Source organism: Canis lupus, chromosome 35 (assembly GCF_011100685.1).
Source record: "Canis lupus familiaris isolate Mischka breed German Shepherd chromosome 35, alternate assembly UU_Cfam_GSD_1.0, whole genome shotgun sequence".
Classification (NCBI taxonomy): domain Eukaryota; kingdom Metazoa; phylum Chordata; class Mammalia; order Carnivora; family Canidae; genus Canis; species Canis lupus.
Window position 1 is genome coordinate 20,023,467 of NC_049256.1, and position 27,871 is coordinate 20,051,337.

Here is a 27,871-nt window from a genome sequence, read left to right on the forward strand (position 1 = left end):
GTCGAATTTGTAGGTCTTCAGGATGTTTTGAAAGTTATCTAGGTAAGTTTGTGGTGCCAGATGAGTCGAGGACCCCTACTCTTCTGCCATCCTGCCCCTCCCTCTCCAACCATAATTGCTTTGAAAATACTTTTTTTTGTCTCCTTTTCTCTTCTAGAATTCCCATAACGAGAATATTGGTTTTCTAAAAAATATTGTCCTATAAGTCACATAGACTTTGCTCTTTTTCATTATTTTTTCCTTTTGCTCCTGGATATTTTCAAATGTCTTGTAGTTCATTGATTCTTTCTTCTAAATAGACAAGTTTTATTTTCAAAGCTTTATACTGAATTCTTCAGTATTTTTTTATCTCTAGGATTTTTTTATGCTTTCCATTTTTTGGTCGAAATTCTCTTTTTTTTTTTTTCTCTTACTTACTTAGTTGTCTGTGTTCTTGCAGTTCACTAAACTTCTTTAAAGGGATTATTCTTAATTCTTTGTCTAATAGCTTGTAGATGTCCATTTCTTGGGATCAGCTGTTTAAGCTTTATTAGTTTTCTTTGATTGTGTCAAGTTTACCAGATTTTTCATGATCCTTGATGACTTACATTGTTATCTATGCATTATAGTAGGTGATGTCCTCTCCCAGATTTAACAGTTTTACTTTGGTAGAGACAGTTTTTCACCAGTCAGCTCAGCTTGTATTGCTGAACATGTCTGATGTAAAATGTTTAGCAGGTAAGTCTTGCTATCAAGGATTATTTTGGGGTGAGGCCATTGCCTGAGCTCTGAGATAAAGAGAGGTTCACTAGCTGAAAACAACTGAACAGAACTGCTGGCTTGATTGTCTGCCCAACCAACTTTTAGGATGAGCTTCCCAATCACCTGGATTTTCATTAGATGATCAGGACTAGGTACTACACTCAGCAGGAGGTGGGACTATGAATGAGCTTCCTTTCCCTGGTGAAGCAGCAGGACAAGTCCCCAAACCTGCATGGCTCCTAGTTTGTAGATCTGAATCAGGCAAGAGTGTGCACTAAATTCCATGGCCAGATAGGGCCATTTGTCTTGATCTGCAGACAGAGAAAGCCATGGTCTGTGTTCTCTATTCAAGTGACACTGTAAGTAGAGCTGTTGGATGAGCTTTACAGCTTCCTATGTGTCCTGTTTAAGCTCCCTGGTTGGCCAAATTGAAGACTATATTCACCATGGGCAATACTACTAATTAATTTTTTTTGCCCAGGAGTAATGAGAAAACTGACTGCAAGGGCAGAAAAGGTCTTTATCTGTGTTCTTGACTCAAAGTTAACAATGCCCCAAGTTCCCTGGTTGAACAGTGTCAATGGCTATACTCTGCAGATGATCAGATCTACCGGCTGTCCTCTCTGCTCAATTATTATTGGATTAAGAAGTTCCAGGTGATCTTTCTAGCTTTTCTGGTTGGGAGAAAGTAGGAATTACACCGAACAGTTGGGTGGGGTTATGAATTGTCTCCCTTGCATGAGCAGAGCTGGGGGATAAACCCAAGTGCAAGAAGTCTTTGTTCATGGTCTTGACTCAAGCCAATCTTCTTCCTGAGTTCCCTGGCCAAATGGTACCAGTGGCTTTGCTCTGCAGATGATCAATTCTGCTTTATGTAGTCTCTGTCAAGTGTACTGGGTTTGGGTGTTCTGGCCAGGCATTGGGCAGAATGGGAGGTCCAGCTCCAAGCAGGCTAGTAGGTGTTCCCAGCCAAGCTTCCTCTTTAAGAGGGCACAGAAACTAAACTCATCAATGGATTGGGCTATCAGCTACCCTGCCTGTATGGAATGGAGTAATCACTCCAAACCTAAGGGTCTTTGTCCATGGTCTTGACTCAAACTGACCCAGTCCCCAAGTTCCCTTTCCAAATGGTGCTACCTGTGTTACTCCACATGTACTCATCTCTGACTGCTCAGTGTTTCTAAGCTGTCCAGCTTTTTAGATGTTCCGGACAGCTTTCCTGTCTGATCAGGTGAGGCTGGGAGCTATACTCAACAATGAGCCAGTCTGCCTTAGTGCGAGCAGGCCATATTCCAGGAACAGAAAATCTCCTAATTTAAGGACCAGAATCAGCCATATATGTACTCCACTAGGTTCCCAGGTCAGACCACACCACCATTTTTATTCTACAGATGAGCAAAGATGCTGGTTGTGAATATTACTTAGGCAGTGCAGGTTGAAACTTGGTCAGCTAAGATCTGAGTACTGGTGGTTGCAAGGCCTTTGCCCATTCTCCATCACAGTAGCATTAATGAGCACTGGATGTTATATGCAAATGATGATCACTGAACTCTACCTCTGAAACTAATAATATACTATTTGTTAACTACTGAATTTAAATTAAATTTTTTTTTAAATCAATAACATTCCCAGTGGTAAATCCTACATATTCCTGCATAATCTCATTGGAGCAAGACTGGAGTGGGGGCTCCCAATAAATGACCTACAATGCTGGTGGAGCTGGATGCCCAACATGAGCTTTTTTTCTCTCACTGTAGGAACCATAGGCCCAGGGGAAACCTCTCAGTGGAGTGCTATGCCAGCCTGGGGTGTGGAAATGTGGTCCTCAAGTAGCAGTTTCTGTTTATTTTCTAATGCCCATTTCTGGTCTCCGTGGTTCAAGAGGGTGTTTCAACCTTACCCCCATATTTAAGGATTTTCTCAGTGGTATCGTGTCCATTGATAGTTGCTTGGTTTGTTGAGTTGAGTATATATATGTTGAGTATATGAAAACAAAGTCAAGAATGACTTCCATTTGTGTGATGGTGATGTCATGAATAAGCTTTTTAGTTTGATATACTCCAATTTATTGATTTTTGCTCTTGTTGTTTGTGCTTTTAGTGCGACATTTTTTTCATGTTTTTTTAAAATTTTTTATTGGTGTTCAATTTACTAACATACAGAATAACCCCCAGTGCCCGTCACCCATTCACTCCCACCCCCAGCCCTCCTCCCCTTCCACCACCCCTAGTTCGTTTCCCAGAGTTAGCAGTCTTTACGTTCTGTCTCCCTTTCTGATATTTCCCACACATTTCTTCTCCCTTCCCTTATAGTGCCACATTTTTTTAATTGTCCAGACCAATGTCAAGAAATTCCTCCTCTTGGTATTTCTCTAGGATTTTTATGGTATCAGGACTTATTTCAGTCTTTAATCCATTTGAATTAATTTCTGTGAAAGGTATAAATTGAGGCTTCAATTTCATTTTTCTCCATGTGTTCTCCAGTTTTCCAAACACCATTTGTTGAACACACTATCCTTTCTCCATTGAGTGTCCTTGGCTCCTTTCTCAGATATTAGTTGATTGTCCATGCATTGATTCATTTTGGGGCTATTCTATTCCATTGGTCCATGTGTCTACCTTTATACCAGTAAGATACTGTTTTATTTTTAATCAAAGTATTGTTGACTTATGATATACTAATAAATTATAATTATATCATAATTAATAATTATAAGACTATGTCAATTAATTTGTTGTTACAATATATTAAATAATCATATATATTAATTTATAATATAATTAATTTGTGATATATTAATATATTTATTGTAATATATCAATATAATATGTGTACAACATAATGATTCAACATTTATATACATCAAAAATGATCACCAAAATCAGTTTAGTTACTGATAATCATCCAAAATTATTATAATATTGATTATACTGTCATTGCTGAACTTTCTATCCCATGACTTACAATATGACTTAAAGATTGTACCTCAAGTCCCTTCACCTATTTTGCTCACCCCTCAACTCTCTCCTTTCTGGTCACAACAAGTTTGATCTTTGTTTAATAAGTCTGCTTCTAATTTTTGGTCATTTCTTTTATTTTTAAAATTCTATATATAAAGGAAATCTTATGGTATTTGTATTACTTCCTCTAACTTATTTCATTTAGCATCATAACCCTTAGATATATCCATGTCAGAAATGCTATAATTTCATTTTTATGACTAATATTCCACTGTACATTTATACTGTGACTTCATATCCATTCATCTATTGAAGATACTTGGGTTTGCTACCATATCTTGGCTATTGTAAATGATGCTGCAATAAACATAGAGGTGCACCTGTCTTTTCAAATTAGTGTTTATGTTTTCTTTGGGTAAATTCCCAGGAGAGGAATTACCGGATCACAATGTATTTCTATTTTTAATGTTTCCAGGAATTTCCATTCAATTTTCTATAGTGGCTTCACCAAAATTACATTGTAACCAGCAGTGTGTGGGGATTTGCTTTTCTTTACATCCCTACATACCATTGCTATTTCTTGTCTTTTTTATACTAGCCATTCTGATAGAAATGAGGCAATATTTTATTGTGGTTTTGGTTTGCCTTTCCTGATGGTAATTGATGTTGAACATCGTTTCATGTGTCTGTTGGCCATCATATGTCATTTTGGAAAAAAAAAAGTCTATTCATGTCCTCTGCCCATTTTTTTAATCAAATTATTTGCTTTGTGGATTTTATTGGTATTGAGGTATATGAATTTTTAAAAATATATTTTTCATATCAATGCCTTATAAGAAATATATCACTTGTAAATTCTTCTGCCATTCAGTAGGCTGCCTTTTAGGTTTGTTGATATTTTCCTTTGTTGTGCAAAAGCTTTTTACCTTGACTAGTCCCAATTGTTTATTTTATTTTTGTTGTTCTTGGCTTAGGTGAAAGATACCAAAAAATATTGCTAAAATTTATGTCTAAGAGTATAAAACCTGTTTCTTTTAGGAGTTTTATGATTTCAAATCTTACATTCAGGTTTTTAGTCCATTTTGAGTTCATTTTTGCATATGGTGTAAGCAAGTGGCTTACTTTCTTTCTTTTGCATATAGCTGTCCAGATTTCCCAAGACCATTCATTGAAGAGATTATCTTTTTCCCATTGTATATTCTTGCCTCTTTTGTCATGGATTATTCATCATATAAATGTGATTTATTTCTGGGCTCTCTCTTTAATCTGCTGATCTGTATGCCTATTTTTAAGCCAGTACCATACTATTTTGATTACTATAGCTTGGGAGCTTAGTTTGAACTTTGTGTGTGGATACCTCCAGCTCTGCTCTCCTTTCTCCAGATTATTTTTTGGGCTAATGGACTAATTTTTGCTTTCATACAATTTTTTTGCATTATTTTTTCTAGTTCTGTGAAAAATGTTACTGATATTTTGACAGGGATTACATTGAACCTGTAGATTGTTTTGAGTGGCATGAACATTTTAACAATATTCTTCCAATCCAGGAGCATGGCATATCTTTTCATTTATTTGTATCACCTTGAATTTCTTTCATCAATATCTTAGAGGCTTATTGTGAAGATCTCTCACTCCCTTGGTTAAATTTCTTGCTAGGGAATATAAAAAATAGTGAAAGGGAATAAAGGGGAAAGGAGAAAAAATGAGTAGGAAATATAAAAGGGAGACAGAACATGAGAGACTCCTAACTCTGGGAAACGAACAAGGGGTGGTGGAAAGGGAGGTGGGCGGGGGGTGGAGGTGACTGGGCGACGGGCACTGAGGGGGCACTTGATGGGATGAGCACTGGGTGTTATGCTATATGTTGGCAAATTGAACTCCAATTAAAAAATTATGTAATAAAAATTTTTTTAATCATAAAAATATAAATTTCTTCCTAGACATTTTATTTTTTGATGCAATTATAAATGGGATTGTTTTCTTAGTGTCAATTTCTTTTTTTTTTAATTTTTATTTATTTATTTATGATAGTCACAGAGAGAGAGAGAGAGAGAGGCAGAGACACAGGCAGAGGGAGAAGCAGGCTCCATGCACTGGGAGCCCGACGTGGGACTCGCTCTCCGGTCTCCAGGATCGCGCTCTGGGCCAAAGGCAGGCGCCAAACTGCTGTGCCACCCAGGGATCCCTCTTAGTGTCAATTTCTATAAGTTTATTATTATTCAAGTTTATCTGTATAAATTACTATACTTTTATCTGTATAAAAATTACAAGTTTGTATAAGAGCACAGAGACTTCTGTATATTAACTTTGTATCCTCCAACTTTACTAAATTTATTAGTTCTAATAGTTATTTCATGAAGATTTTCTAGATATTGTATCATTTCACTTGCAATTAGTGACAATTTAAGATTTTCTAGATATTGTATCATTTCACTTGCAATTAGTGACAATTTTACTTACCTTATTTCTTCTCATCTAATTGCCATGTCTAAGATTTCTGGTACTATGTTCCATAAAAATGGTGACAGTGGACATTCTTGTTTTATTCCTGATCTTAGAGAAAAGCTTTCAGCTTTTTATCATTGAATATGATGTTAGCTGTGGGTTTGTCATATATGTCTTTGTTATTTGAGGAATGTTCCCTCTATACCCGTATTTAAGAGTTTTTATCATGAATGGATATTGAATTTGTCAAATGCTTTTACTGCATTTATTAAGATAATTATATGATTTTTCCCTTTATTTTCTTAATGTTGTGTATGATGTTGATTAATTTTTAGACATTGAACCATTTTTACAACCCTGGAATAAATCCCACCTGACTGTTGTGTATCATTCTTTTAATATATTGTTGAATTCGGTTTGTAATTTTTTTTTTTTTTTTACAGATTTTTGCACCTATGTTCCTCAGGGATATTGATCTGCAAGTTTCATTTTTGTGGTGTCCCTATATGGTTTTGGTATCAAGGTAATATTGGTCTTCCATAATGATTTTTTTCAAGATTTTAGAGACATAGAGACATATAGAGAGAGGCAGAGACACAGGCAGAGGCATAGGGAGAAGCAGGCTCCTCACAGGGAGCCCAATGCAGAACTCAATCCCAGGACCACAGGATCACACCTTGAGCCAAAGGCAGACACTCAACTGCTGAGCCCCCCAGGCATCCCTCTAGAATGAATTTGGAAGGATTTTTTCCTCTTCTGTTTTTGGAATAGTTTGGAATGATATAGGTATTAAGTCTTCTTGAAATATTTGGTATAATTCATCTGTAAAGCCATTGGCTCTTATTTTTTAGAGAATTTTTTAATTACTAATTCAATTACATTACTAATAGTCTTTTTAGACTTTCTATTTCTTCCTGATTCACTCTCAAATGGTTGTATGTTTCTGAATGTATATATTCTTATAAGTTATCCAATTTTGTTGGTGGATAATTTTTTTATTTTGTCTCTTATAAGCCTTTGTGTTTCTGTGGTGTACTACACTAGGATGTATTTTAGTTGTAACTTCTCCTGCATTTCTGATTTTAATTATTTGAGTTCTCTATCTTGCTTTCTGCACAAGTTTTACTAAATGTTCATTAATAGTTTTCATATTTTGAAAGGAACAGCTCTTAGTTTAATTGATTTATTTTTAGCCTTTATTTCATTTATTGTGCTCCGATCTTTATTATTTTCTTCCTTTTTCTAACAGCTTTGTGGGCTTTTTTTCTTTTTAGTTGTTTTAGGTATTAACATACATTCTTTAATTGACATATTTCTTTTCTGGATATAAGCTGGTATCACTATAATTTTCCCTCTTAAAATTGCTCTTGTTGCATCCTGAGGATTCTGAAATGCTCTGTGTCCATTTTCATTTGCCTCAAGGTACTTTCTCTTTGATTTCTTCATTCACCCATTTGTTATTGAGGAGCAAGCTGTTTATCCTCCACATATTTTTTTTCCATTTTTTTTCTTGTAATTAATTCCTAGTTTTATACCACAGTGGTCAAAAATGATTGCTTCATAGGATTTCAGTCTTAAATTTATTAAGACTTGTTTTGTGGTTTAACATGTAATCTATCTTGAAGAGTTCTCCATGTGCAATTGAAAAGAACATGTATTCTTCTCTATGGAGTTGGAATATTCTGTGTATGTCTGTTAAGTCCATCTGATCTAATGTTATGGAATGCCTATTTCCTTATTGATTATATTTCTGTATGATCTATCCATTGATGTAAGTGGGATGTTAAAATTACCTATTGTAAAAGAATACATTTAAAAATACAATAAAATACTGTATTGTTTTACTGATAATTTCTCCTCTTTTAAAATTTTATTTATTCATGGGAGACACAGAAAGAGAGGCAGAGACACAAGCAGATGGAGAAGCAGGCTTCCTACAGGGAGCCTGATGCAGGACTCGATCCCAGGACCCCAGGATCATGGCATGAGCTGAAGGCAAATGCTCAACCACTGAGCCACTCAGGCGTCCCTAATTTCTCCTTTTATAGCTACTAATATTTTCTGTAAGTATCAATTTGCATCTATGTTGGATGAATAGATATTTACAATTGTTGTATCATCTTGTTGGATTGAAAGCTCTACCATTAGGTAACATCCTTCTTTGTCTCTTGTTATAGCCTTTGTGGCGTTTTTTTAAGATTTTATTTATTTATTCCTGAGAGACACAGAGAAAGAGGCAGAGAGACAGGCAGAGGGAGAAGCAGGCTCCCCACAGGGAGCCCGAGTGGGACTTAATCCCTGGACCAGGATCACGCCCTGAGCCAAACGCAGATGCTCAACTGCTGAGCCACTCAGGCATCCCCAGCCTTTGTGTTGAAGTCTATTATGTCTAATATAAGTATTGCTACTCAGATTATTTTCGTTTCCATTTTCATGGAATATTTCATTCAGGTTTTTTTTTTTTTAATTTCCAGTCTGTATGTGTCTTTAGGTCTATAACAAGTCTCTTGTAAGCAGTATATCAATGGCTCTGGTTGTTGTTGTTGTTGTTGTTGTTGTTGTTGTTGTTGTTATGGTTCTGTCATGCTACATCTTTTGATTGGATTTATTTCCTCCACTTACATTTAAACTAATAATTGGTAGGTATGTACTTATTGCCTTTTGTTAGTTACTTTTAGGCTGTTTTTGTAGTTTGTCCTTCTCTTGCTCTTTCCCCTGTAATTTGATGGCTTCATTTAGTGATATATATTGATTCCTTTCCTTTTTATTATTTGTGTATCTATTACACCTTTATGACTTGTGTTCAATGTTCATATATAACACCCTCTATGTATGGCAGTTTATATTAAAGTTGATGGTCATTTATGTTCAAACACATTGTAAAAGAACTACATTTTTACTCCTATGTATTTAGTGTATTTGACATCTTTTTATTTTGCGCATCCCTTAACTAATTATTGTAGATAGAATTGATTTTTTAACCACTTTTGTCTTGTATACTGCAATAAAATAGGAGTGCATCTATCTTTTTGAATTATTGTTTTAATTTTCTATGGGTAAATACCCAGGAGGGGAATTTCTGGATCATAAGGTATTGCTGTTTTTTAATTTTTGAGGAAATATAATAGTTTTCCATAAGGGCTAACACCAATTTACATTATGACCATCAATTCATGAGAGTTTCCTTTTCTGCACATCTTTGCAAAGACTATTTGATACTACTCATTCTGACAGGAATGAAGTGATAGTCTATTGTGATTTTGATTTACATTTCCCCGATGATTAGTGATGTGGATACCTTATCACGTTGTCTATAGCCATCTAGATCCCATTTTTTTTAAATTAGAGTATTTGTTTTGATGTTAAGCTGCATGAGTTTTTATATATTTTGTATATTAATATCTTATCAGTAATATTATTTGCAAATATCTTTTCCTATTCAGTATGTTGTCTTTTATTCTTGATAGTTTCCTTTGCTGTACAAAAGCATTTTATTTTGATATAGTTTCAATTTCTTATTTTTCTTTTGTTGTTCTTGCCAGAAGAAACTGACGCAAAAAATTGCTAAGACCACTGTCCAAGAGTTTAAAACCTCTTTTCTTTCATGAGTTTTATGGCCTCACATCTTACACTTAGGTCTTTAATCCATTTTGGTCTTGCACATGTTATAAGAAAGTTGTCTACTTTCATTCTTTTGCATATAGCTTGTCCAATTTCCCATCATCATTTTTTTTGAAAAGACTATCTTTTCCCCATTGTATATTCTTGCCTTTTGTCATAGATTAATTCACCATATATTTGCAGATTTATTTCTGGGCTCCCTTTTACAATCCATTGATCTATGTGTGTATTTTTGTGCCAGTACCGTATTATTTTGATTGGTATCACTTTTAGTTTAAGTTGAACTCAAAAGGGTGATACCATCAAATTAACTCCTCAGAATATTTTAGTTATCTGGGCTATTTTTGGTTTCATACAAATTTTATTAGTATTCTAGTTCTGTGAAAAATAATAGGGATTGCATTGAATCTGTAGATTGCTTCTGGTAGTATGGACATTTTAGCAGTATTAATCCTTCCAATCCAAGAAGCACAGTATATCTCTTCATTTGTGTCATTTTTAAAAGATTTTATTTATTTATTTATTTATTTATTTGAGAGGAAGAGAAAGACAGAGAGCATGTACAAGCAGGGGGAGTGGTAGAGGGAGAAATAGTCTCCCTGCTGAGCAAGGAGTCCAATGTGGGTTTCAATCTCAGGATCATGGGATCATGACTTGAACCAAAGTCCACTTAACCAACTTAGCCACTAAGAAACCCCATCATCTATGTCATTTTTAAATTTCTAGTCAGTATCTTATTGTATTCATTCTACAAGTCTTTCATTTCCTTAATTAAATTTATTCCTAGGTATTTTTGATGCAATTATAAATGGGAGAATTAATGTCAGTACCTAACATTCATAGTTAGTATATATAACAGATTTCTATATATTTTGCATTCTCCAATATTACTAAATTTAATAGTTCTGATAGTTTTTTGGTAAAGACTTTAGGATTTTCTATGTATAGCATCATTTGACCTAAAAATAGTGACAGTTTTACTTCTTCCTTAGCAATTATGGTGCATTTTATTTCTTATCTGACTGTTGCAGGTATGACTTCAGTACTATATTAAAGTGGTGACTGTAGACATCATTGTCTTGTTCCTATCTTGGAAGAAAAGCTTCTTACCAGTGATATGATGCTAGCTAGCTCTGTGGGTTTGTCATATATCCCTTTATTGTTTGGAGATATTTTTCCTCTATATACACTTTGTTAAGAATTTTTTATCATGTATGGGCATTAAATTTGTCAAATGTTTTTCTACATTCATTGAGATGATTATATAGTGTTAATCTTTCAGTTTGTTAATGCGGTATATCATTTGATTGATTTGCAGATATTGAACCATCCTTGCATCATTGCTATAAATCCCATTTGATTGTGGTACATGATTGTTTTACTGTATTGTTGAATTCAAATTGCTAATTTTTTATTGTGGATATTTTCATCTCTGTTCCTCAGGGGAATTGCTTTTTAATTTTTTTTTTGTAGTGTCCTTGCATGCTTTCAGTATCAGGGTGATGATGGTATAGTAAATGAATTTGGAAGCATTCCTTCATTTTTGAAATAGTTTGAGAATGATGGATTTTAACTCTTTTTTAAGTATTTAATAGAATTCACCTATAAAGTCATCTGGCATTGACTTATATATGTGTTTTTTATTAATAATTAAACTTTATTCTGGTGATTAATCTGTTCATATTTTTTATTTCTTCCCAATTGACTCTTGGAATATTATATATTTCTAGGAATTTATAAATTTCTTTTAGGTTGTCTGATTGGTTGGTATAAGGTTTATTTATTTTTTTGGTATATAATTTATTGTGTAGTCTTTTATAACCTGTTATATTTCTTTAGTCTTGGTTATAACTTTTCTTCTTTCTGATTTAATTGACTTCTCTCTCTCCTACTTTCGTAATGAATCCAGCATCCTGCTCTGTGTCCATTTTTATTTGCTTTAAGGTATTTTTTTACTTCCTCTTCAATTTCTTTCTTCACCAATTCATTGTATATGAGTTTAGCCTCCATGTGTTTGTACCATTGCCAGTTTTTTGTGTGTGATTGATTTCTAGTTTTATACTGTAGTAAAAAATAATGCTTAATATGATTTCAGTTTTCTTAAGTTTATTGAGACTTATTTTATGGCCCCAACATGTAATTTATATTGAAGAGCTCTCCATGTGCACTTGAAAAGAATGTGTATTCTGCTGGTTTTGGATGGAATGTTCTATATACACTTGTTAAATCCATCTGATCTAATGTGTTTAGATGTATCTAATCTGTTAGATCCATCTGATCAAAACTGCAGTTTCCTTATTTATCTTTCTGAATGATCTATCCATTGATAAAATTAGGCTATGACAGCCTTGTACAGCCACCTGGGCTGCCCCCAGCTTTTTTTTTAATTCCCATTTATATGGAATATTTTTTCCATTCCTTTATTTTCAATCTGTATCTTTAGTTCTAAAATAATCCCAGTATATAGATGGGTCTTTTATGTTTATCTATTCAGGCCTGCCATGGCTTTTGATTAGAGTATTTACATTTAAAGTAATTATTAGGAGCAGCCTGGGTGGCTCAGCTGTTTAGCACCAGCTTCTACCCAGGGTATTATCCTGGAGACCCAAGATTGAGTCCCACGTTGGACTCCCTGCATGGAGCCTGCTTCTCCCTCTGCCTGTGTCTCAGCCTCTCTCTCTCTCTCTCTCTCATGAATATTTAAATCTTTTTTAAAAAATAAAGTAATTAGGGGATCCCTGGGTGGCGCAGCGGTTTGGCGCCTGCCTTTGGCCCAGGGCGCAATCCTGGAGACCCGGGATCGAATCCCACATCGGGCTCCCGGTGCATGGAGCCTGCTTCTCCCTCTGCCTGTGTCTCTGCGCCTCTCTCTCTCTCTCTGTGACTATCATAAATAATAAAAATTTAAAAAAAATTAAAAAATAAAGTAATTATTAGTAGATATGTACTTACTGACTTCTAGTTAATTACTTTTTGGTTGTTTTGTAGCTTTTTATTCTTCTCCTCTTGCTCCCTCCATTTAATTTCATGACCTCCTTCAGTGCTATGCTTTTTAAAATTTATTACATATCTATTGTAGACTTTTTATTTCTAATTACCATGAAGCTCTTATATAACACCCTATATATATAGCAGTCTATATTAAGTTGATGGTCTGTAAGTTCAAACCCATTCTAAAAGCACTATATTTTTACTTCCTCCAGTGTATTTTATGTATTTGATATTTTATTTTACATTTTTATTTCACATATCCCCCTATTATTATTGTAAATATAATTACTTTAAATAAATTGATTTTACTACTTTTGTCATCTAGCCTTCAAATTTGCTTTATAAACGATTGATCTACTACCATTTTTAAAAAGATTTTATTTATTCATGAGAGACACAGAGAGAGAGACAGAGACATAGGCAGACAGAAAAGCAGACTCCCTATGAGGAGCCTGATATGACACTCAATCCCAGGACTCTGGGATCCCAATCTGAGCCAAAAGCAGATACTCAACCACTGAGCCACCCAGGAGACCCTGATCTACTACCATTACTATATATTTGCTTCTACCAATGATTTTTTTTAAAAAATAATTTTCTTTTACTATGACTTTATCTTTATCTTCTGCTTAAAGAAGTCTTTCCTTAAGATTTATTTATTTATTTTAGAGAGAGAGCATGTGAGCAGGGTGAGGAGAAAAGGGAGAAGGACAGAATCTCAAGCAGAGTCCTCACCTAGTATGGAGCCCAATAGAGGGCTCCATCTCACAATTCTGAGATTATGACCTGAGCTGAAATTGAGTCAGATGCTTAACTAACTGAGCCACCCAGGTGCCCCTAAAGAAGTCTTTTAACATTCTTGTAAAGCCAGTTTAGTGGTGATGAACTTCTTTAACTTTGATTGTCTGGGAAGTTCTATCTCTCCAATCTGAATCATAAACTTGCCAAGTCCATATTCTTAGTCATAGGTGTTTTCCTTTCAGCACTTTGAATATATTAGGCCACTCCCTTCTGGCCTAGAAAAATTCTGCTGAAAAATCAGCTGATAACTTTATGAATTTCCCTTGTATATAACAATTTACTTTTCTCTTGCTGCTTTTTTGTTGCTGTTACATTATGCTGTGCTCACTAGTTACCACATTTCATCATACAATACTATTACAGTACCAGTGACTCTATTCCCTATGCAATACCATTTATCTCATAAATTATTCATTTCATGGCTAGAAGCCTGAATCTCTCACTCCCCTTCTCTAATTTTCCCCATCCCTCTACCACCCCCCACTCTCTGGCAAACATCGTTCTCTGTATTTATGGTTCAGCTTTTGCTTTTTGTTCATTGGTTCTTGTTTTCTTTTTCACATATAAGTGAAATCATATGATATATGTCTTTCCCTGACTTATTTCACTTAGCAAAAACCCCTGAAGGTTAAAATATGTTGTCACAAAAGGCAATCTTTTATTTTCTATTATGGCTGAATAATATTCCATTTTAGATATAAAATGTGTGTGTATATTGTATATATACCCTACATATTCTTTATCCATTTATCTATTGATGGATTCTTTTGCTGCTTTTAAGATTTTCTTTATTTTTAATTTTTGACATTTTAGTTATTATGTGTCTTGGATGAAGATCTCTGGGTGCATCCTTTTTTGTGTGTTTCTGAGCTTCCTAGACTTAAATGTTCTGTTTCCCTCCCCAGGTTAGAGAAATTTTCAACTATTATTTCTTCAAATAAGTTTTCTGCCCCTGTGTCTGTTTTCCTTTGGGGTAACCTAAAATGTGAATATTAATATAGTTGATATTGTCTCAGAGGTCTCTTAACATATCCTCATTTTTAAAAATTCTCTTTTCTTTTGTCAGCTTGATGATGTACACTACCCTGTCCTCCAGATCACATTTCTTCCACGTCATCTAATCTGTTGATTCCCTCTTGTGTATTTTTTATTTCAATTATTGTATTCATTAGCTCTGAATTTTAAAAAATATTTTCCATATCTTTGAAGTTTTCATTGAGCTTATTCACTCTTCTCTCAAGACTGCTGGATATCTTTATCAGTACTTTGAACTTATTACCACATAGAATGCTTTTGTCCATTTTGTTTAGTTTTTTTCTGGAGTTTAACCTTATTTCATTTGGAAAATATTTCTCTCCCTTGTTGTCTGACTATTTTTATTTACTAGATAGATCTCCTATTCTTGAAGGGTATGGCTTTACATAGAAGGTGTCCTGTTGGGTCCAATAGTGTAATCCCTGATGGTCACCAGGGTCAGCCTCTATGGGTGTCTCCTGCATGGGCTGCATGCACCTTCCTTTTGTAACTGGGCCATAACTGCTGCTGGCACACAGTTGGGTGGGGCTGGACCCTGGCCCAGCTGACTGAAATGCCTGGCCACAACTACTGTGTGCATGCTGGTGTGTGGGCTTGCCTCTGGCACATCTAGATGAGAGGCTCAGCTGTACCTTCTGTGGGAGTGCTTCTGGCTGGGATTGTCATCCTCCCAGTACGGCTGGCTTCAAGACTCAGCTGTGATTATTATAAACATGCTGGTGGGCAGGATTGGTCCCCTCCTAACTATAGCAGGAGTGAATTTAAAAGGGCACCAGTCCCTATCAATGCTATTCACCATGTGTGGCAAGGCAGGAGCTGTGTTGGAGGAGTTTCTGCTAGGGCAGGTGGGTGAACAAGGTTGGTCCACAGGAGAATGCCAGGGCAGAGTGAGTGGTGCTAACAAGTTAGATGAAAAGCATCAGAATTGGCTCCTACTAGCATCAGGGCACCTATGCAGGATGAAGAGCAATAAAAATTCCACCAAACAGTTATTCTGTTCCCAGAGAAATTTCCTACAGATCCCTGCCCATCCAGCACATGCCCTAAAATTAGTAAACAAATACCCTTATGTATAGGCCTGGTGCTTTGCAAAATTCTTCTTCTGTGCTCTTTCTAAGAGAAAGTGATATTGTGCAGGGACCCATTTTCCTCCTGTTATTGATTTCTCATTTCATTGCATTGTGGTCTGAAAAAGATACTTGGTGTGATTTCAACCTTCTTACATTTGCTAGGACATATTTCATGACCCATCATGTAAACTGTACTGGAGGATGTCCCTGTGTGCTTGAGAATGGATACTGTTGCTATTGGGTAGAAATATGGGCACATACATATCTCTTAGGTCTATTTAGTCTAAAATGTCATCCAACTCCATTATTTCCTTATTGATTTTCTACCTGAATAATATCCATTCTTGGAAGTAGTGTGTTGAAATCCCTTGCTATTATTGCATTGCTATTTTTTGCTTCACATCTGTTAACAATTTTTAAATATATTTAGGTGCTTATATGTTTAGAATCATTTTATCTTCCTGATGAATTGATCCCTTTATCAATATGTAATGACTTTCTTTCTTGTCATACATTTTGACTTAAAGTCTATTTTGTCTGATATGAGTAGAGCTACCCCTGTGTTCTTTTGGTTTCCATATGGCTGAAATATCTTTTTTTAATCCCTTAACTTTCAGCCCGTGAGTGTCTTTAAACTTAAAAGAATCTCTTGTAGGCAGCATATAGTTGTATTTTGTTTCTTTTTCATTCATTCAGCCACTCGGTGTCTGAATTTAATTATAGAATTAAAACATTTACATTTAAAGTACTTATGTTAAGAATTTACTATTACCATTTTACTGTTTTCTTATATCTTGTAGTTTCTTATTTCCTTCTATTCTTGCTACCTTTCTTTGTGAATTGATGATATTTATTGTAGTGGTATGCCTTGGTTCTTTCTGTTGTTTCTGTACATATTATAGATTTTTGCTCTGTGGTTATCATGAGGCTTTTATAATATGTCTTATAGATATAACTTCTATTTTAAACTAATAACACTTTCTATTGCATAAGTGATTTCTATACATTACTTTTAACCTTCCCACAACATGGTGATTTCTGAATTTACATTTTCATATTGTGTGCCCATTAACTAATAATATAGTAGCTCTTATACTTATTTTCGACATTTTTGTCTCAACCTTCTATTTTGATTTCAGATTGATTTAAATGCTGCCAATGACAGTATTAAACTATTTTGAACTTGACTACATATTTGCCTTTACCAGTGAATTTTACACTTCTATATATTTTCACTTTACTGATTATTATACTTTTGTATTTGCTTGAAGATTTCCCTTTAACAATCCTCATGGTGCAGGTCTAGTGGTAATAAATTTCCTCAACTTTTGTTTATCTGGGAAGGTCTTTATTTTTCTGTCATTTCTGAATGACTACTTTGCTAGGTAAAATATACTTTGTTGACTTTTCTAAAAAATTTGTTCATTTTGAATATATTATACTACTCTCTCCTGTCCTTCAAGGTATTTGCTGAGAAATCTGCTTTATAGCCTTATTGGGATTCTCTTGTATAAAATATTTTTTTATTTTGCTCCTTTCAAACTTCTTTGTCTTTTGATTTCTGAGAACTTGATTATAATGTGTCTCCGTGAAGATCTCTTGGGTTGAATCTGAGGATCTTTTAGCTTCCTGTACCTAGATGGCCATATCCCTTCTAAGATTTGGGAAAATTCCAGCTGTTCTTTCTTTGAATGAATTTTCCTTCCCTTTCTTCCTCATTTCTATTTCTGGGACTCTCATAATATAAAATCTCTATTTCTTTGGGATCATTTACTGGAATATTATTTTGTTTCTTTGCTCATATCATGTTTCCTTGACTTTTTCTTTTCTAATGGCTTTGTATTTGATGTCTGCACATCTAAGGGTGCATTCACCTCTCTCAGTATCTTTTCTTTTTAATTTTATTTATTTATTTATGATAGTCACACACAGAAAGAGAGAGAGAGAGAGAGAGGCAGAGACACAGGCAGAGGGAGAAGCAGGCTCCATGCACCGGGAGCCTGACGTGGGATTCGATCCCGGGTCTCCAGGATCGCGCCCTGGGCCAAAGGCAGGCACTAAACCGCTGCGCCACCCAGGGATCCCAACCCAGTATCTTTAGCCTGGCTGCAGTGAGTAAAGACTTTCACCTAGCAATGGCCATAAGAGCACCACTTTCATGTCTTTAGTTCCTGAGAAGGCACAGTGGCAGATTCTCCATTCCACTCTATCAGCTGAGGTTGATGTTTGTCTGAATGTAAAGCTTTTCTGTATTTACGACTACAGAGGATCTGTAGATGGTAGTAGCAGGTAGAGCTATTGAGATCTTCAGAGTAACAATGGCTGTATACTTTCTGTTCCTTTTTTTTTTTTTTTTCTGCCCCTGTGGACAGAATTTCTAGCCAGGCAGATCTTTCATGGTACCTGGTGTGTAGTGTGCTGGCATTGAGAGGGCTCACAACAGTATTGGAGCCAGGATTCTAGAATCTGGCACACATGGAACTACCATAGCACCTGGGTCCTGGAGCACAAGTCTTTTGCTGAAGTTGTGGTACTGGTGTCTAGTGTTTAGATATCCCAATGGTACCAATACTTGGATATCAGCAGCTCACTACTGATACCCAGTGACTCTGGCAAGGGGAAGGAAAGATAGAGCAAAGGCCTGGGCCCTGGGAGGACAAAGTACAGTGGAGTTCAGCTTAGAAGGCACAGTACAATAGCACAGCCTGGGATTTGGGGTCAAAGTCTCATTTCTGATCCCAGGAGACAGTCACAAAATAGCAGCATGACTCCAATGACATCCAATGATCCAATGATCATCATCACAGTGATGTGATGGAACCTGGAATACTGGGAAGAGAATAGCAGGGCAAAGCCCTGGAAGTATATTCAGTGCTGTGAACTGGGACCCAAGGGACAACTCTGGCACAGGATGGAGCTTAAGGCATCATTATCACCCCCCACTCTAATCAGATGAGCCAGAGCCTTGATGTGGGATGGAGGGCAAATTTCAGGGCAGCAGCAGTAGTTGTCCAAGTTCCTCTGTGAGCTTGGAAAAAGTTGTCAGTTATTTTTTCTAAATAATTTACCTTCCTATTTCTTCTGAAATCTCCTTTTTTTCTAGTATTTGTTCTTCTATTGGAATCTGTAGATTACAGAGATGGTTTTTTCCATTCTTTCTCATTCTTTTTATTTGTTCTCCTTTGGGTTACTTCAAACGTCTTATTTTCTGACTCACTTATTTTATCTTTCATTTGCTCTAGTCTGCTGCAGATTCTATCTATTGAATTTTATATTTCATTCATTAAATTCTTTAGCTCCAGAATTTGTTTGGTTCTTTTTAACAAATATATCTCTTTGACAAATACATCATTTTATTCATTTTTTCTGATTTCAGTGAATTGTCTGCCTGAGTTTCCTTGTAGTTCATTGAATTTTCACAAAAGCATTCTGATTTCCTTATCAACTAAATCACATAATTCCATGTCCCTGAACTTGATCATTTAATTATTGCTATCTTTTGGTAATGACAAGTTTCCTTGATTTTATTGATTTCTTTTTTTACTGTTTTTCATAGTTTTCTGTTGCTGCATTTACATTTGAAGTACTAGACACCTTTTAAATCTTTACTAGATGCTTTCAGATTGAATATACTTCTAATTGATATTGTATATCTTGAATTTTCTCAACCTTCTTGGTTTTCTAGAAGGGAGTGATATGGCTAAAGTTTGTGATTTCTCTATTATCCATGGATATTGTGTCTTTCTGACAGCATTCAGTACACCAGACTTGCTCCCACTGCAGTGGGTGGTGCACACAAGAAATTGGCCATGGAGGTATGGGTTTAGCTCTTGGGCCATCGGGAGTTCCTGTGAACTCACTGGGGAGTTCCTTGGGTGTGGTACTCCCAGAGGCCCATGAGTGTAGTCTGTGCTGAAGTCCTAACTGCAATCAACAGGAACTGTACCTTTTAAAATATCCTTTGATATTCTAATCTTTCCCAAACTTCTACCCACCCCTACTCAGTCATAGAGGTTCCACCTTAGTGTTCTGGGTGCTGCTAGAGAGAGATCGGTTTTTCCAACATGGGTCACACAACTAGGTAGCTAGGTACTCATTTAGTTCTCTCCTTTTCCCTGTGGGAGAGATCACCTCTGATAGGTCAGCCTCGTGCAATGTTCACTTGATGGAGGTGGCAGTACAGGGAAAATCCTCTTACCATTTCTACTATATCCAAACTCATTCATAGATACAGATATAAATAAAAATAAATATAAATATAAATATGAATACACACAGATAGAAAACACATGGGGGTACATATATAATCTTAGGAAGGCCACACTTCTATAAATTCTGTCTTGTTTGTAGGTATCTGCCCAGGTCAGCACACTCCAGGTCTTTCCCCAACATGCCAAAGGGGACTAGAGCTGGTTAGCTTGCTCTGTTTGATCTACAGCTGGTGCCAAGGTCTGTCTACTTGTTACCAGATTTATATGTAGGTAAGACTATTCTCAGGTCCCTTGGCATATGATGCTAGATCCTACAACATGCATAAATATGCTTGTTTACAGATAGATGTCTCATTGTTTAAAATGGTGCACCAAAAGAAAGAACATCTTACACCACCATGATGCTGATGTCACTCTTGATCACCATTTAAACTTAAAGTATTTTTTCAATTTCATGTCCTGGTCCAGAATAATATAGTGAGAAAATTATGTACCAAGTAAGAGCTTCAGAACCCATTTGTGTGTCCAACTCCCACCCCCACCCCAAGATCTAGTATCAGAAACTGAACTCTGCTTTCAGAGTGGCCAAGAGCAAAGATCAGCAAAAGAAGACTGTCATAGCTCTCCAAATCAGGTCTAAAGTCCCACACAGTCACCCATGGTCTCTGTCCAGTCTCATTGATCCCAGCCACTGCATAGCCTGAATATCTCATAGCCTTCTTTTACTCAATGAATCTTTTTTGTTATAACTCTTATTACTTGTTACTGAGTCTGTTTCCAGGGTTCACAGGTCTAAATCCCATGAGAGTTTAAACTAGATTGCCTTTTACAGTGACACCATTTTTACTTCAAAGGGCTTTGCAAATTAGAGACGGAGGAATTAGCCCTATTCCAAGCACAAGCTCAACTTTTTGAAGACACTTGGGCCCAAATCTTTTATGGCAGATTCTTAGAAAATAAGACTATAACTGGTCCTGCATCTATATACTACAACATTTCTCTATAATGCCTTGCAGATGTTCCACATTAAGTAGCCATAAGTGTGAGGGTCCCAGTCCTCATGTTCTGACTTGATCCAGTGTTAGAAATATCGAAAACTACTATCACTGAGTATCAAGCAGGGAATGTTTACTATGAATACTAATGCAGAAACTATGCCATAAGTCAGTCCTCCCCTGACTCTGTTGGTTACCATACCATTAATGTTTTATGTTCTCCTCTTAATTCTGTGATCATTATTTCCTAGTTTTTCATTTTCCCCCAAATAAAGTGTGTTCCCAAGGTTAAGACCTTAGAAACAGAAGTTTTCTGGTTCTGGAGTTAGAAAGAACTTGATTATGAAAAATATCTTAGGCATTGCTCCTTTTTGCAATAGAAAGTAGATTCTTAGTGGGCTTTACAGTTCTGTTGTTATGGTCAACCTAAGTTATAATTGGTAATTTTAATTTTGCTAGAAAATTATCTATTTTCTCTACATTTTCAAATCTCTCATGAAATTGCATATAATGGTTTTTAGTCTGTGTATGCTTGTGGCTGCATCTCTGTTTCATCTCAAATGCAAATATATTTGTTTTCCTTTCCACCCAACCTTTATATGTTGGGCTTTTCTCTTCCACTTGCCTTTTTAGAAGACCTCACCCATACTCATTGTTTTAGTTTATCTTCAGTCCTAATCTCTTCCTTGAGCTCTAAAACTGCAAATCTTCACTGCCTAACCTAACTTTCCTTATGGACCTTCCAAAGGCACCTCATATATGTTGTACAAATGAAACTCATCACTTCCTGTTAGCCTAGATATCTCTACTCATTTATTTCAGTGAATGGCATAATCATCTGTAAGCCCTATATTCTCATTAAATCCTGTTTGTTGTATATCCTAAATACAGCTTAATTCTATCTACATTATCTACATTATCTCTATTGCCACCACTACTGAGTTACCAGAATTGCTTTCTTGAATGTCGATACTGCCTGGTACATGGGCTCCATACATTTCTTTTGTCATCTCACTAATGGATTCTCTTTATATAGCCTAAGCAATATCTTTTTTATTTTAATTTTGAAATAAATTCAGACTTATAGAAAAATTGCATAGATATTTAAAGTTATATCTTCTTGATTTCTTTAACATTATGTTTTTATCTTTTTGTCACTTTTTTATCATTTTAGTTTAAAGTCTCTTTTGTGTGACACAGTTACCTTTTGTTGAGTTTGGGTGGTGGTTTGCTTGAAATATTTTTTTGATCCCTTCACTCTCAGTCAATAGGAATCTTGGCTTTTTCAATCCATTGAGCCATTCTATGTTTTTTGATTGGAGAATTTAATCTATTTACATTTAAAGTAATTATTGATATGTAAAGACTCCATATTGCCATTTTTATTGCTTTCAGTTTTGTAGATCCACTATTCTTTGTTTCTTGTCCTGCTGTGTCTTTTGTGTGTTTTGATATGCTATAAATATGCTTTGATTTTTGTAGCATACAGATACAAAATCTGTGGAATAACTACAGATTTTGTCCTGAGCTAACATGAAACTTACAGAAGATATGTTGAAATTATAACATTCTATTTAAACAGAGTGAAACCACAATTTCAATGGAATTCTTATGCTATCTCCTACTCTCACATTTTAGATTTTTGATGTTATAATTTACATGTAATATATTTTATACTGTATAACTAGCACAGATTATTATAGTTATGATTATTTTTCCTACCTTTGCTTTTAAAACTAGAGTTGTAATTGAAATATGCACAACCATTAACATATTACAGAATTTAACTTTACACATTTGCTGTTACCAGGGAGGTTTGCACTGTCATCTTATGTTTTTACGTTGTTAATTGATGTCTTTATTTCCACTCAAATAACTGTTTTTAGCATGTCTTATAAAACATGCCTCATGGTAATGAATTCCCTCAGCTTTTGTTTATTCAGGAAAATCTCAATCTCTTTTTCATTTCTGAAGGACAGCTTCCTTGGGTAGAGTATTCTTGGTTGATTTTTTTTTCAATATTTTGAATATCTTATCCCATTCTCTTCTAGATTGAAAAGTTTCTATTGAGATATCCACTGTTAATTATGAGGGGTTCTTTGTATTTAACTTACGTCTTTTATCTTGCTACTTTCACAATTCTTTGTCATTGATTTTTCACAACTATTATTATTATTATAGATAATAATGCTATCTATACGCCCATTCTGGTTCAATCTATAAAGTTACTTTGGGCCTCTTGGATCTGAATGTCCATTTCTCTCCCCAGGTACATTTCAGCCATTATTGATTTAAATATACTATCTTTCCCTCTCTCTCATTTTTTTGGAATTCCTGTAATGCAAATAATGTTCTTTTCATTCTGTCCCATAAGTCCCACAGGCTTTCATTCTTGTTCATTCTTCTTTTTTCTTTTTTGCTCCTCTGACCAGTGTCAATCAAGTGTCCTGTCTTCCAGATTGCTCTTCTGCCCCATAAGTTCCACAGGCTTTCTTCACTCTTGTTCATTCTTTTTTTTTTTTTCCTTTTTGCTCCTCTGACCAATTCCAATCAAGTGTCCTGTCTTCTAGATTGCTGATTCTTCTATCAAGTCAGCTTTTGAGTCCCTTATTAAGTTTTTTAGTTCAGTTATTGTATTTTTTTAAGCTCTAGGATGGCTCGGTATGTTTTTTTATGGTTCCTGTTTTTTCTTAAACTTCTTGATTTGTTCATGCATTTTTCCCTAAATTCATTTAGTTATCTGTGTGTTCTTGTAATTCATGTGAATTATTTAAATAGAGGATTATTCTGAATTCTTTGTTCTTAAATATCCACATTTTGGGGGTCAGTTATTAGAATTTTATTAGTTTCCTTTAGTGTTATCATACTTACTTGATTTTTCATGATCCTTGATTCCTCACAATTATAACTATGCATTTGAGTAAGTGGTCTCCTCTTTCAGAATTTTCAGATTTGTTTTCACAGAGATAGTTCTTCACCAGTCACCTCTGTTTGGGTTTCTGGATATGCCATCCTTGTACAGTTGGGGCCTACTATTAAGGTATATTTTCATACAAGAAAAATTGTTTGATCTCTGAGGCTAGGGATGGAGAGGTGGGGAGGTATGCCCCTCTCTGAGAACAATTGTATAAAACTACAAGCTTTGCTCCTGCTCAAGTGAGGCTCAGGAATGGGCTTCAAACTTTCCTGGATTTTCTCAAGTTTTCCATATGATCAGGACTGATATTACACTCAGCAGTAAGTCAGACTATAAATTAACTTCCATGCCCTAATAGGGCAGCACATCAGGTTCTAGGGGCTGCATGGCTTATTGTTTGGGAACCCAAGACAGGCAAGACTGTTTACTGAATGTCCTAGTCAGGTGAGGCCATTGTTTTAGCTCTACAGACAGGGAAAACCATGGACTATACTTTCTAAGTTCCACTCTAAGCATGACTGTTTGATAGGTGATGCAGCTTCCCATGTATTCTGTAAGGTCCCTGGTGGTGAGTTAAATTCTGTATTCAGCATAAGTGGAGCTATGGATTAGTTTTCCTGCCTAATTACAGCAGGAGAAGCAGCTTCTGAGGACACTAAGGCTCCTTGTTTGGGGTCTTGATTTAAGCTGACCCATGCCACTGGCTGAGCACGGTCACTGGCTTGGCTCTGGGGATGATCAGATCTGCCCACATGACTCTTGCCTGGTTTAAGCATTTCTGGGTTATGTACCAGTTTCCAGGTGTTTTCATTGGCCTTTCCTGTCAGATGGGGCTGGGAGCCATGTTCCACAGTGGGTGAGGCTATTAATTAATGCCACTGCCTGAACATAAAAGGGAAACCCTCTATGCCAAGAACTAAATTTTCTCTGAGGACAGTCAGTTCTGCCCACCATCCTTTCAGTTCAAACATTGTTAACTTAAAAGCTTCTGGGGGTATATGCCAGCCCTTCATGTCAGATGGAACTGGGGCAATGCTCTGTAGCAAATGGGGCTATGACTTAGTTCTCCCTGCCTGGGTGAACCTGGGAGGACCCACTTGAGGCAACTCCCAAATTTCTAAAAAAGATCTTCAGGGGCAGAGAAGGAGGAGTCATGCTTACTCCCCAGTGGTTATACCCATGACTAGCTCTTCTGCACTGACATGGGTACACCATGCTCTAGAACTAGTAAAACTCTCTGAGGATCTGCAGGAGGCTGTACCCCATGAGTTTCCTGGTCAGACTGTTCCACTGATTTAGTTCTTTAGGTGAGAAAAGACACAAGTTGGGACTACTACTGGGCTCTGTAGGTACGGACTCAGTTTGCCAAGATCTGAGTGGCAGTGTTTGCAAGACCCTCCTGTCTCCTCCATCAGGGATTCCCAGTGGCTGAGCCTGGCAGATTCCTCTGTTATTCCCACGGGGCAAACTGGAATAGGGGCTCCCATGAAATGACCTACAATACTTGGGGAATGTTTTTACATTGGATTCTCTTTTCCCACCAGGGGAACTATGGATTCCAGGAAGATCCCTTAGCTACTGGCATCTTGGAGAGTCAATGCAGTCGGCTTGTAACCATTCCTCTTACCCTTCTATTGTTATTAGGTCTTCGTGGTGGAGGGGTTGCTTCAGCCTCACTCTCATGCTCTAGGATTCTCTCACTGATGTCTTGTCCATGAGTAGTTGTTAGTTGTTCTTTTGAGAGGAAATGATGTCATAAACAGTCTACATTGCCATCTTTGTGACATCATTCCTGGCACTCTCTTCTTCTGTGTCCATGTTAGGCTTGTTCGTTTTTGTATTGTTGTAGCCTTATGTTTTCAACATAATTTGGTAGTAGAATTATATGGTGATAAATTAATGTTTGTTTATTTTCTTATATTGCATTCCAATAATTGAATGTTTCTGAAGCAAAAACTATGTATATATATATATATGTAATATTATAAATTATGTTTATAGAAACCATCGCTTAATAAACTGATGTATCTGGCTTTTTAATTTTATTATTTTAAGTTTTAACATGCATGAACATAAGTGGACAAAACGTTGTAAACATATAGCTCAACCATCACAAAGTGAACATTTGTGTAACCTCCATCTAGATCAGGAAGTAGAGTATTGCCAGCATGTTAGAAGGACTTCTAATGCCTCTTCTCTGTTTCTTAAAAGTAACTACCATGACTTTTAATAATATACTTTGGGTTTTTCTGTTTCTTGAACTTTATATAAATATAATCTTATAATATATACTTATTTTTGTCTAGCTATTTTTGTTTGCTTTCTGGTTTTTTTGTTATAGAAAACCTTTTGTATATAGACCTTGTATTTAATGACCTTACTAAGCTTATTTATTGATCCTGATATTTATCTGTATGTATTTACTACAGAGTTTACTATTTATAAAATTATGGCATTTGCATTTAATAAAAAATTTATTTCTGCTTTTCCTACCCTTGTATCTTTTTATTGCCTAATTTCAATTACTAGGAATTCTAGTACATATTTTTTATCTTCAATTTCAAGAGGAAAGACTTCAACATTTAACTTTGAAGCCCAATTACTACAGATTTTTGTATATGTTGATTAAAGGAAGCTGCTTTCTATTTCTAATCTTCTAAGGCTCTTTTGTTCTTGTTGGGGTGGGGTACTTGGAGTCAGATACTTAATTTTTTTTCTAGTTGTACTGAGATATAATTCACATATAACATTGTATTAGTTTAATAATGTATTAATAATGATTTGATATTTGTATATATTATAAAATGATTACCTCAATAAGTCTAGTTAAATCCAATAACTCGCAGTTACATTTTTTCTTCTGATGCAAACTTTTAAGATCTATTCTCTTAACTTTGAAATATAAAATACACTATTATTAACTATAGTCAGCATGTTGAACACTACATCCCCAAAACTTGTTTATCTTATAACTAGCGGTTTGTATCTTTTGACCACCTTTACCTATTTCCCCACCACTCAGCACCTATATCTAGCAACCACTAATCTGTTCTCTATTTCTATGTTTGGCTTTAGATTCTGCATATAAGTGAGATTGTACACTATTTATGTTTCTCTGTCTGACATTTTTATTTAGCATAATAACCTCAAGGTCCAACCATGTTGTCACAAATGAAAGGATTTCTTTTCTTCTTTAATACCTGAATAATATTCTACTTTGTATGTGTGTATACACATAGAGACACAACATAGTACATCTCCTTTGTCTATTCATCTGTCAATAACACACTGTTTCCATGCCTTGGCTCTTGTAAATAATGCTGCAATGACCATGGGGTTGCAGATACATCTTTGAATAATGATTTAATATCCATTGAGTATATGTACACAAAAGAGGATTTCCTGGATCATATGGAAGCTCTACTTTTAATTTTTTATAGTACCTCCATACTGTTTCCCATAATGGTTGAATGAATGAACATGTCCATACACAATGCAGAAGTGTTCCCTTTTTCCACATTATAGACAACTATTATTATTTGATGACAGCTCTTTTAACAGATAAATACATGTCTCACTGTGGTTTTAATTTGCATTTCTCAGATGAAAAATGATGTTTAATACTGACTCTAGTACTTATTACTTTTGGGAACAAGTCTATTTAGTTCCTATGCCAATGCCTTATTAGGTTTGCTTGGTATATTTATTTTTTTGCTATTGAGTGTATGACTTTATATATTTTGTATATTAAATCCTTATCAGATATATCATTTATAAACATATTCTCTCATTCAATAGTGTGACTTTTCCTTTTGTTGAGTATTTCATTCACTATGTAGAAGCTTTTTAGTTTGATACAGTTATGCATGCTTATTTTTACTTTTGTTGCATTTGATTTTGTATGCTAAAAGGAGTTTTAAAGTTTCAATTTCTACATATATTTTGAGTTCATTTTTGTGTATGGTGATATAGGTCTAATTCAATTCTTTTGCACATGGCTGTCCAGTTTCCAACACCATTTGTTGAATAGATGGTCCTTTCCTCATGGTATATTCTTTGACACTTTATCATAAATTTATTGACC

At 35.5% G+C, this 27,871-nt stretch overlaps 1 protein-coding gene across 8 annotated transcripts in view; it reads right to left on the minus strand.

Annotated features, from left to right (window-relative positions):
• LOC119867668 overlaps positions 1 to 25,517 on the minus strand; it is a 108,584-nt gene extending 83,067 nt beyond the window's left edge. For all 8 annotated transcript variants that reach the window (XM_038584259.1, XM_038584257.1, XM_038584255.1 and 5 more), the window contains exon 1: positions 25,415 to 25,517. In XM_038584259.1, coding sequence (XP_038440187.1) covers positions 25,415 to 25,470 — 56 coding nt within the window. In that variant the 5' untranslated portion in view covers positions 25,471 to 25,517. The remainder of the gene's footprint in view (positions 1 to 25,414) is intronic.
• Between the last annotated feature and the right edge of the window lie 2,354 nt (positions 25,518 to 27,871).